Raw genomic sequence first — 12581 nt, 5'->3', positions numbered from 1 at the left:
GCCCTGCTGCTTTTTATGCAATGCCCTTTGAGGAGTCAATGAGAGTAAAATAACCCCAAACATTGGTGTCAGTGTTCGCAATCAAAACCACCAGCATTGTTGTCAGTGGATACAATAATAACCCCCAGAATTGGTGTTATGGCTACAACAATAACCCCAAGCATTGATGTCAATGGCTATAAAAGTAATCTCCAACAGTGGTGTCAGTAGACAAAATAATAACCCCTAGTACTGGTGTCAGAGACCGCAATAATAAATCTCAACCCCCCCTCCCAAAAAGGAGGTAGTTTTACAGTGCTCTTTTACACCCTCATCCCACTTATGCTCAGTTGCAGTGCTATTTACCTCCCCTCCCAACCACAGTGATCAGTTGCAGTGCTATCTACCGCCTTACCTCCACTAGTGGTCACTTACCTAATCACATTTGTCTGCACCACAATCTTTCCCCTCCCAAGGCCAAGACAGTAGACTCTTTCTCTCTATTCTGGGTGCTAGAATGCAGAAAGCATTTCAGTGCCTGGTAGCCCCCTGCCTCTCTGTTGCCCTCTAGTGCCTGATGGGTGGTGGGCCACCTGTACAACTGTGCAAACTGAAGGTAAAGCTGGAGTTCAACTTTAACCACTTGCCGACCACTGCATGCCGATATATGTCGGCACAATGGCAGTGGTGGGCAAATGGGCGTACCTTAACGTCCCCTTTAAGAGGCTGGGATAGCAGGCGCGCATGCGTGACCGTGTCTGCCGGACATCCCGGCGATTGTGTCATGGAGCCACAGAATGGGGAAGTGCCTATGTAAACCAGGCATTTCCCCGTTCTGGCTTGTGACATGACAGAGATCATTGCTCCCTGTCTTCACGAGCATTGATCGCTGACATGTGAGTTGAAGCCCATCTCACCCACAGTTAGAATCCCTCCCTAGGACACACTTAACCCCTTCATCGCTCCTAGTGGTTAACACCTTCCCTGCCAGTGTCATTTACACAGTAATCAGTGCATTTTTATAACACTGATCGCTGTATAAATGAGAATGGTCCCAAAATAGTGTCAAAAGTGTCCAATGTGTCCGCCATAATGTCGCAATCCCGATAAAAATCGCAGATCGCTGCCATTACTAATAAAAGAAAATAATAATAAAAATGCGATAAAACTATCCCCTATTTTGTAGATGCTATAACTTTTGCGCAAACCAATCAATATACGCTTATTGCATTTTTTTTTACAAAAATATGTAGAAGAATACATATCGGCCTAAACTGAGGAAAAAATTAGTTTTTTTTATACATTTTTTAGGGATAATTATTATAGCAAAAAGTAAAAAGTATTGAATTTTTTCAAAATTGTTGCTCTTTTTTCGTTTATAGCGCAAAAAATAAAAACCGCAGAGGTGATCAAATACCACCAAAACAAAGCTCAATTTGTGGGGAAAAAAAAGGATGTCAAATTTGTTTGGGTGCAATGTCACACGACCGCACAATTGTCAGTTAAAGCGACACAGTGACGAATCGCAAAAAGTGCTCTGGTCGGGAAGGGGGTAAAACCTTCCGAGGCTGAAGCAGTTAAGCAGCTAACATTTTTAATGTCGGTATTCCTTTTAGCCCTTGTACACACGGTCGGACATTCTGACAACCAAATCCGTCGGATTTTGTCCGACGGATTTTGTCCGATACTGTTGCATACACACAGTCGGACAAAGTTGTCAGAAAATCTGATCATACTTAACGTGATGACGTTATTTCGTTAGGACGGGACTACGTTCAGGCTAGTAGCCAATAGCTTTGGTCTAGGAATTTGATCTGAGCATGCATGGCACATTGTCCAATCCGAATTCTCTACACATGATCGGACAAAGTCCGATCGGATCATGTTGTCGGAAAATTTTATAGCCCAGCTGGAAAAACCTGGTCCGTCGGATACTCAGACGGAAACAGTCCGATGGAGCCCACACACTGTCGGATTATCCGACAACACGGTCCTATCGGACATTGTCCATCGGAATGTCCGACCGTGTGTACAAGGGCTAAAAGATGTATGGTTTAGAGGGAAAAAAAGGCTTCTGTTTATACAGAAAATTCTAAAATGTTTCTTCTGATAGACTGTAAGTTTATTGTGTAAAACAGGCAGTAATACATTTATGTGTAACGTACAGCATTGTGGGGACACTATGCAGGGTTGAGGGTTTGCTGACATCTGTTGGCTGATGTGAGCGACAGCAACAAACATGTTCCTGTCCTCACTTGCTGAAAACCTTGGAATCCACAGCGGTGTACTTACATGCTTGTGATTGACAGTGTTTGCTCTTTGTAAAGCCCAGGAATGTAAGGGGTGACTTTGCCACTTTTGTTAGCAACTCCCGGCAGTGGGGGATTGTGTAATTATCACACATTTCAGTGCCATGTTCCCTGACAAGTACTTTAACAAACATCTGAATTCAATTTTTTCCTCCGGGCAGGAAAATTTGTGTTGCCATGTAGTAGATAGTTATGGACTGACATTAGGCTCTCAATATAATAAAGGGAAAAAGGTGATTTCATTGACAAGTAGCCTGGGCTTTGACAAATTGAGGGCAATTTTTAGGACTGATGGTTTAAAATTGGTTTTCTTTGACTCTACTGTATTCAACAGAGCTCTACAATGAAAGAAATAAAGGTGTATACAAACACAAGAAGAAACGGTTCACCAGTCCTTAGCTGTGGTTTCTGTATTCTTTTTTTCCACCTGGTGATCCTGCCAGTAACTAATTTCCAGTGGCGGCTGGTGAAGTTTTAAGATGGGGGGGCGCTAGACCACGCCCACCCTTTTTACCCATCCCACTTCTCATAAGCCCCACCCATTATAGAATCCACCAACTCCGTCCCCTGTAGTACATCATATACAAGGCTCTACATTATACACAGGGCTCTATACTTCATATACCAGGCTCTACATTATAGACAGGGCTCTGTACATCATATACCAGGCTCTACATTATACACCAGGTTCTAATGACACATCAATATGTCTGACAGCCCAGCCACACTCCTCGTTCACCAGAGAAAAAAAAACAGGAAACACAAAAAAGGTGCTCGGGAAACAGCAATAGGCAGAGGTCACCGCAGACAATGAAGTACAAGAAAGCCTAATAAAATAAAACAAATACAGTCATCACATTTAGTGACTGCAATAATGCAATATCTTACATGTTTGCCTTTGGTGGTGGGATCAGAGGGATGGTGATGATCAGAGACAGAAGGATGGAGGTGGGGTGGGGAGTTGGATCAGTGGTGGGTGGGATGGGATCAGGGACAGAGGGAGGGATCAGGGACAGAGGGGTGGTGGGATGGATCAGGGACAGGGGGATGGTGGGTGGGATGGATCATGGACAGAGGTATGGGTGGGTGGGATGGATCAGGGACAGAGGGATGGGTGGATGGATCAGGGACAGAAGGATGGTGGGATGGATCAGGGACAGAGGGATAGGTGGGTGGGATGGATCAGGGACAGAGGGATGGATGGGTGGGATGGATCAGGGACAGAGGGATGGATGGGTGGGATGGATCAGGGACAGAGAGATGGGTGGGTGGGATGGATCATGGACAGAGGTATGGGTGGGTGGGATGGATCAGGGACAGAGGGATGGGTGGATGGATCAGGGACAGAAGGATGGTGGGATGGATCAGGGACAGAGGTATGGGTGGGTGGGATGGATCAGGGACAGAGGGATGGATGGGTGGGATGGATCAGGGACAGAGAGATGGTGGGTGGGATGGACCAGGGACAGAAGGATGGTGGGATGGACCAGGGACAGAGAGATGGTGGGTGGGATGGATCCGGGACAGAGATATGGTTGGTGGGATGGACCAGGGACAGAGAGATGGTAGGTGGGATGGATCAGGGACAGAAGGACGGTGGGATGGATCAGGGACAGAGAGATGGTGGGTGGGATAGATTAGGGACAGAGATATGGTTGGTGGGATGGATCAGGGACAGAGAGATGGTGGGTGGGATGGACCAGGGACAGATAGATGGTAGGTGGGATGGATCAGGGACAGAAGGACGGTGGGATGGATCAGGGACAGAGAGATGGTGGGTGGGATGGATCAGGGAGAGAAGGACGGTGGGATGGATCAGGGACAGAGAGATGGTGGGTGGGAGGGATCAGGGACAGAGATATGGTTGGTGGGATGGATCAGGGACAGAGAGATGGTGGGTGGGATGGACCAGGGACAGAGAGATGGTAGGTGGGATGGATCAGGGACAGAAGGACGGTGGGATGGATCAGGGACAGAGAGATGGTGGGTGGGATGGATCAGGGAGAGAAGGACGGTGGGATGGATCAGGGACAGAGAGATGGTGGGTGGGAGGGATCAGGGACAGAGAGATGGTGGGTGGGAGGGATCAGGGACAGAGATATGGTTGGTGGGATGGATCAGGGACAGAGAGATGGTGGGTGGGATGGACCAGGGACAGAGAGATGGTAGGTGGGATGGATCAGGGACAGAAGGATGGTGAGTGGGTGGGATGGATCAGGGATCAGGGACAGAGAGCTGGTGGGTGGGATGAATCAGGGGCAGAGGGATGGTGGCTGGGTGGGATGGATCAGGGATCAGGGACAGAGAGATGGGTGGGTGGGGGGAGGCTTCATATGGGCTGTGTGTTTCACAAGAGCCTCCACTGACACTGCCAAACCGAGACACAGCAACACCAGTGGAGATAAACAGAAGCACTGACGATCAGCACTTGATAAACACACAGCCCGTGTGAAGCCTCCCCCTCCATCCATCCTGTAGCTCTGCCCCCCTCCTGTGGATTTCCAGCAATGCATCTACCTTGTTGTTTCATAGTGCAGGAGTTCACTCCTCTGCTCCTCCGCTCCTCCGCTCGGCGCACTGGTCTGACACAGGGGAAGACCGGAAGTGACAGACTAACTAGTCTGTCACTCAAAGCCCAGAGCATAGTAAACCTATGGGCGCCGGGCGGATGCAGATCGGCACTTTTAGTTGCGCCACAAGGCGGGTTAAAACCCCGCAAATGAAGCGCCGCGTCTGCAATCTTGTGATTGCGTTGACGTGGCGCTTCACATAGTGCACTGTGTCCAGCGCTGCACTGTGTCCGGCGCTCGTACACAGTGCACTTAAGGACTTTTTTTTATTTTTTATTTTTTTAAAGGGCCATTTAAAAAAAAAATATATATTTTTTTTTCAAATTTTTTTTTTTGTGACTGTGACTTTAAGTGGTGTATTTAATAGACCAAAAGTGAGCAGATAGGTGAAGTTCATCATTGGGGTTTACTTTTACACTTTTAGCTAGACATATTAATGCCCTGTACACACGGTCGGACTTTCCGACAGAAATTGTGCGATCGGATTGTGTTGTCGGAAATGCCGATCGTGTGTGGGCTCCATCTGACTTTTTCCGTCAGAATTTCTGACACACAAAGTTTGAGATCTGGATCTAAAATCTTCTGACAACAAAATGCGCTCGTTTAAATTCCGATCGTGTGTAGACAATTCCGAAGCACAAAGTGCCACGCATGCTCCGAATATATTACGAGACAAAAGCTATTGGCTACTGGCCTCTTTATAGTCCCGTCGTACGTTTTCTACGTCACCTCGTTCTGAATGATCAGATTTTTCTGACAACTTTGTGCGACCGTGTGTATGCAAGACAAGTTTGGGCCAAAATCCATTGGAAAAAATCAGACGGATGTTGTCGTTGGAATGTCTGACCGTGTGTACAGGGCATTAGTATGATTAGTATTAGAGTCGTGTCACACCGGCATTTTCTTTTGCTCGTGAGACTTCAGGTTACAAAAAAGCTTTGGTGTTAGTGTTACAGGTAGGGTTAGTGTGATAGGTTCCTTTAGGCCTCATGTACACTGCTGCTGGTAAACGGACATTTAGGAGCAGTTGGGTGTTTTTTTCAACTGCCCCTGAACTCTCCTCTGTTATCTGTCCATGTACACAGGGTCGTTCACAGTCGTTTTTAGGCAGTTGAGTTTAGAGGCATTTTTTAGAATGCAAAAACATGTGTTCAGAAGCTGAGTTTACAGGCATTTCAAGTGCCAAATGCGGCGAAACGCGGTAACTCGTGTTCAGCTGCGTTTCGTTTACAGGCGTTTTTCATTTTTGGCTATTTGAAAAAAAAAAAAAAAAATATATATATATATATATATATATATATATATATATATATATATATATATATTAAAAAGCTTCTAAAAGCAAAAGCAGCAAAACTTGGACTTCATTGATATCTGTGAGTTGCTCTGCCACAGATTCAAACAAAAATAGAAGGCTGTGGGGAGAAGTACCCTACCAAATTAGGTAAGTGTGTGGAGCAGTTTACGGCAGCTGGGAGAATGTGACCATTAGTTATGTTACATTCTAAAGATGAGTCTAACATTAAATGTGATCTTAAAAGTGAACTAGGCCTTTAAAGTGGTTGTAAACCCTTGCAGACCACTTTGACCTACAGGTAAGCCTAAATTAAGGCTTACCTGTAGGTCCAAGAAATATCTCCTAAACCTACATGGTTTAGGAGATATTTGCAAATGACAGGCATCGCTGTCTATGGCGTATGCGCCGTAGACAGTGGCGCGCAGGCACACTAAGCATGCCGCTGCTAACGGCAATCATGCTAATGGCGGCATGCGGGGTGATGTCATCACAGCTCCGGCCAGTCACAGCGCCGGAGCCGCGATACTCGGAAGTCACTCCGGGTATCATGGCAGCGTCGGAGGAGGATGATGAGGGTCGCTTCGGGGGCTTCCATCTCAGATAAGTTATTCATAATGAGCTAGTATGCTATGCATATTAGCTCATTATGCCTTTGCCTTGCAGGGTCTATTTTTATTTTTAGTAAGGCTTTACTTCCTCTTTAAGCTTAGTGCCATTGTAGGTTTACCGTTCGAGCGGGTTCACACCTGTGCACTCCGGTTTGGGCACAGCGCAATTGTATGTGTGGTTTACCACAGTGTTAGGTGCTCTGCCATTGACTTCTTTTACATGAAAGTGAATCAAAATCCTGTATTTGATGCGCTTTCAGAAAATGAGTTTTGCACTAAATATAGTGATAGATTTTCTTCAAAGGATGAATCTTAGTGCACTTGTCAGTCTCCAGTATTGATCGGTAGCTAGCAAGAGCATCTCTCAATCATATGACCACTGTGACAGTCAATCACAGTGGTCACATGATCGCAGATCCATCCCACCCCTGGGGTGTACAGACCCTACTAAAAGGACGCCAGGACAGGGTGATAAGTTGTTAAAAAAGACCTCTGGCTTAGTTTCAAAAAATCAGATGGCTGTTTTCAAAAGGGGATCCACCGAAATCACTAGAAGCAACCAATTAAAACATTTACCTAATTTACTTAAAATGCACATCATATGTGTCAGCCCCGCTCCCTCCATTATATCACGTAGATTGAGCTCACTGCTTCTGTGCAGTAGACCAAAGTATTAATACCCACAATGAAGACAATCTTTGTTTTTTCGTTTTTTACACCTAAAATCATACAGAATTTAAGTTATGTGGCTACATAGATACAAACAATAACTAGTAAAGCTCTAAATAAGTCAGAAAGTTTAGCAAAAAAATTTTTTTGATGTATGTTGGGTCTTAGAACGAAAATCTGTTTAGTGAGAAAATAAATAATCTATATGTTTGATGTGTCCTGCATGACTCAGGTGTACAAGAACAAGTTATGGCTTGTATAAAATGTAAACTCACATTTCTTCCAGTGCCTGAAGTCACAGTGAGGTGTGATTATCTAGGGTGGGATCCCATATCTATTGCATTATATTATCTCTATGTCCTTGTGTAAGGAGATTGGATGTACAAAAGGTTTATTAGGTGGCAGATCAACCTGTACCAACTTGTAACAAATCCAAGTATTAAAATGTTAATATCCTAGGCCCAAAAACGAAATTGAGGTTGTGTGCTCTCCTTGGGTTAAATGTAGTTCTTCTGCTCCAAGTCATAAAACAAAACGTACTGGTACTTTGCAGATTTCAAACCTCATTAGTAACCCACAGAAAAGATATTGTTGAAAGTTCTGCTATAAAGTATGAAATGTCTGAAGAGCTGTAAGCCCTTGTACACACGGTCGGAGATTCCGACAACCAAATCCGTCGGAGTAATTCCGACAGATTAATTCCGGAAGAGGTCCGGAAGTGATGTTGCATACACACGGTCTGACTAAATTGTCGGAAAATCTGATTGTACATAACGTGATGCCGTTATTTCGTTACAACAGGACTACGTTCAGGCTAGTAGCCAATAGCTTTGATCTAGGAATTTGATCTGAGCATGCGTGGCACTTTGTCCGTCGGTGTAGGCTACACATGATCGGAGTATGTCCGATAGGAGCATTTTGTCAGAAAATTTTACCGGCAAGTTGGAAAACTTGGTCCGTCGGATATTCCGATGGAAACAGTCCGATGCAGACCACACACAGTCGGAATATCCGACAAAACGGTCTGATAGGACACATTCAGTCGGAATTTACGATCGTGTGTACAAGGGCTAATAGGGAACACAAAGGTAATGCAAGAACTGGTCAAAGATACAGGGCTATGTCTACAGAAAACCCCTAACCAGCTCATTAATAAAAGAGAAGTGTGGACATACTCAACTTCATGATGCAGCATCAGTCTGATGCTACAGCTGTCCCCCATCAGCTCAAAGCCAGAGAACTGAGCAATCACGTGACAGCTGTTCGCTCAATTCTTGGTCTTTTCAGACCAGAGAATGATGGCTGTCAGTCACCACTCTCGGCTCTGCCCCTCCAGAGCTCAGTGAAGGCTGGGGAGGGGGCAGGAGCAGCTGGCTTCGGCTCTTAGTGCTGTGCTAAGAGGCTGAGCCAGCTGCCAATCAGGTATTGGGTGGATCCAGTCAATATGTGATCTTTCTAGAGCTTGTAGAGGGTTTGTGATGTCAGCCAACAGCAGGCTCTAGCCCTCTGTTGGCTGATACTGGGCCACAGGAGAGCACAAGTGAGTGCACCCCTGTGACCCAGAAAAGAAGCGTGGCCAAAAAACTTTAACTATACTTCTGTTTTAATGGGATTATAAAATAAACATATATTTTCCTTATATAAGTATATGTAAAGCAATATTAAACCAAAAAGCATACGGCAGCTTACCAATACAGATGTAGTGGCTGTGTTGATTTTCTTTTTTTAGGCTTTTTTTTCGTTTATTTTCATCTGGTGATCTGATCAGTAACACACTTCCTGTCTTAGGGTGTCTCCACTCTACTGGAGAAGCAACAGAGACACCCTGTGACAGCAAAATTGTCACCCTTGGGAGAGGGTAGTGGTAAATCCACTAGCAGATTTAGTTGTACTGGACTAACAAATTAGAGTGGACTTTTTTGTTTTAAATGCTAATGCATTAAATCGTTTGTCTCAATCCTCTAAATGCCACTTTTGTTGGATAGTTTGGTCTCATAAATTAAGTTAAAGAATAACAGATTTACTGATCAGATCAACAGCTCCAAAAATAGATTTTTTTAAATGTGATGGCTGAAATGGTTTTCCTTGTTCGAGCTTTTACTCTTGATTTTCACCTGGGGATCCTGCCAGTAACACACTCATATCCTAGTCTGACTCACCTACTGTACTGTACCTATAGAGAAGGATCATTATCACCCTAGGACAGGAAGTGTTTTAGGAATACAGAACATCTCCCCTTCTCCTATTGTCCATAGCTTAGGGGGTAGTTATTTTGTGGTCTACAAATGTAAGCTAAGCAGGGCTGACAGCATTGAGATAAGACTGGAAAGTACAAAGGACAACACTGGATTTCTATGAGGACCAACATAAATTTTTTTTGCAACAGATATAACAAAAAACATTTCAATTGTATATTTCAATAACAAAAATTAGGGGAGCGCCATTATGTTTTTATATATTTTTTATTATTACTCAAGAAAATATAAAATAAATAGGAAAACATACAATTTTAGCTTTGTGGTGAGTGCAAGTTTTCTATATCAAGATTGTATATGGCTGGTTTACTGCTCTGTTGTGCAGGCCTGTGTTAATAGCAGGAACTCAGTTTACACAGTAAATCATTGGAGGGATCCTGTCTTAATTTCCAAATAGAGATGGTGCTTTCTAGATCTGGAGGTGCAGGAAACGAGGAGAAAGTTAGTTTTGGGCTTTCTGATTTGACTACCCAGCACACAAGCTCGGCACTGTTTATTTTGTAAAATAAGTATTTATCATCAGGAAAATTAGAACTTATACGATGGTTGGTTTAATATTCTCTATAAAGCTCAGAATAATATATGCGTGCAACAAATAAGTAATAACATTACAATGCTTCTAATCCTATAAACACGTGTGAAAGCATTATGGGGTGAGACAAAACTGTCGTCCGGATTTAATAAATTATATAATTGTATTTTATTCTAATAGTACACCTTTCTTCTTGGTTTCAGTGTATACGGGGGACTCATCATACTGGCAATCCGACAACAATCCTGTGGAAATTCAAAGATACCCTCAGTCCAAGCCCTTGTCTTCTGTACCACCAGTCCCACCTCTCCCAAGAGAACCAGAGCAACAGCCCTTATTTGGTGGATTCCCATTTCCATTGCAGACCAAAAGCAAAAGAGCTCCTCTTCCATCTTGTTACAGCAACCGAAACTTGGATGACTTTCTTCCAGCATCTTCTCACTGCCAAGACCAGTATACTGCAATTAGCTACTATCCCTCACAGCTAATGCAGCCAGAGGGTATGGCCTACCCATCAGATGAAGGATTCAGGCGTTTAAGTGTGAGACTGAGCATAGCCCAGCCATCTTATGCAGACTGTGGGCATGCACCAATGACCAATTCAAACTTTCAGGCACCAGACCTGGCAGAAAGTGACTATGGTAGCTGTGAGGAAGTCATGTTTTAAACATTTTGTTTCAAGAACTTTCATATAGGAGATCATTGGAAGGGGTTGCCATATCCAAAGGAGAAAGCTGGAACACTAAGAATTAGGAACAGCCATGGGCTCCCACCTTCAGGCTTACAAGCAGCCAAAGAAGGAAAATGCCTCAGAGAGAATTGTTGGGATCCTGTCAACTTGATGTTGGACATGTGTTCGCCGTTCCAGTTCCTGACATGGAAGAACTCAGGTCCAAGAGATAATCGAGAGTGCAAAGTTGAATATTTTTAAACCATGCTGAGCATGATACATTTGGCCAAGTCCTAGTGACCCTAAAGAGCTGTATAGCGCACAGTATTACTTCTGGCAGAGAATTTGGTTGTGAGCTCCTAAGAGGAATCAACAAACCTAATGAACAGCACTGTACATTTTTTCAGGATATAAAAACTTTTGTGACACATTACCATTATGCAATATCACTAGAAAATAGAATGTATCGATTGAATGCCAGACTAGAAACATATAACAGTTCAACAATTGTACCCAGGCTTCTGTTGGACTATTTGAAATGGTTGAACAGCAGTAAATGAGCAAACATAACAGATCAGAGATGCAGTCCAATCCCCAGAAATGTTAAACTACTGATCTTTTCTAAATTTTTCAATCAAATGAGGTGCGGTTCGCAGTTATGCCTTATTCTGGTATTTGTTGTAGACATGTTATCCTACCCACTGAGCAATTTGATGCTGCCAGTGCCCCCTTCAAAGTGGGCCAGGAAATTTACACACTGTTAAATAATATTGTAAAAAACAGAGATGTGTATGTATGTATGTATGTATATCATGTGAGTTATTACTGACGTCCAGCAAGTCTGTTTATTCCTTCCAAAAAGATGTTTAATATTGTTTTTCTTTTGTATATATTCAAAATTTGTAAAAGCAATAAAGTATAATTTTTATAAATATGTAATATATTAGTGGGTATAATATCTTTTTTGTGTAAAATCTGTTTTTCAGATCTTATTGAGATTATATATAAACTATAATTTCCCAGCCCACCTAGTAGCTAGCCTGCAAAAAAAAACTATTTATCACTGTCTAACATTAAAAACAGAGGGTTTCGCTTACACGTATTTGCAAACATATGTGTAAGCCACAGTGCCTGCGTCAAGGCACCTCTGTATACAGCGGGTCTAATTCTGAGTCTCCTAGTGGAGCACATATAGCAGTGGATAGATTAGGGGCAGGTTTGCAGGGAGGGACCCCACCTCTCCTTAAAGACACAAGGCCTAATGGGGCGCTCAGCACAATGGCAGCTGAAGGCATCCAGTGCATCCTCTCATAAAATTCAACCAACTGTACAAACAAGTGGCAACCGCTACACAACCTATAACTAGCCTTTGCAGCAAGGTGCACACGGAAGATGCACACTATGATCAAACACAAACTTTTCAGCCCACTAACCAGCTAGCCTGAAAAAAAGAATTCATTCGTCACTGTCTAACATTAAAAACAGAGGGTTTAGTTGCCACATATTTGCAAATATATGTGTAAGCTGTAGTGCCTGTGTCAAGGCACCTCTGTATACTAAGGTCCTAACTCAGTTTTTTTGTGATGTTTCCATGTGCACCTTACTGCAAAGGCTAGTTATAGGATGTTGTGGTTTCTACTTGTTTGTACAGTTGGTTGAATTTGATGTGAGAATGCACTGGATGCCTTCAGC

General features: G+C 43.5%; 1 protein-coding gene across 1 annotated transcript in view; it reads left to right on the top strand.

The window, feature by feature from the left end:
• The window catches only part of FAT2 (FAT atypical cadherin 2), a 173625-nt gene extending 161793 nt beyond the window's left edge, over positions 1–11832 (top strand). Inside the window, exon 24 of the mRNA XM_077468338.1 lies at positions 10423–11832. Coding sequence (XP_077324464.1) covers positions 10423–10886 — 464 coding nt within the window. The 3' untranslated portion in view covers positions 10887–11832. The remainder of the gene's footprint in view (positions 1–10422) is intronic.
• Positions 11833–12581: the final 749 nt, after the last annotated feature.

This window comes from Lithobates pipiens, unplaced genomic scaffold (genome assembly GCF_037356315.1).
Source record: "Lithobates pipiens isolate NorthernLeopardFrog02 unplaced genomic scaffold, aLitPip1_a1.2 Scaffold_8, whole genome shotgun sequence".
Taxonomy (NCBI): domain Eukaryota; kingdom Metazoa; phylum Chordata; class Amphibia; order Anura; family Ranidae; genus Lithobates; species Lithobates pipiens.
This window is presented reverse-complemented; position numbering and strand designations above follow the sequence as displayed.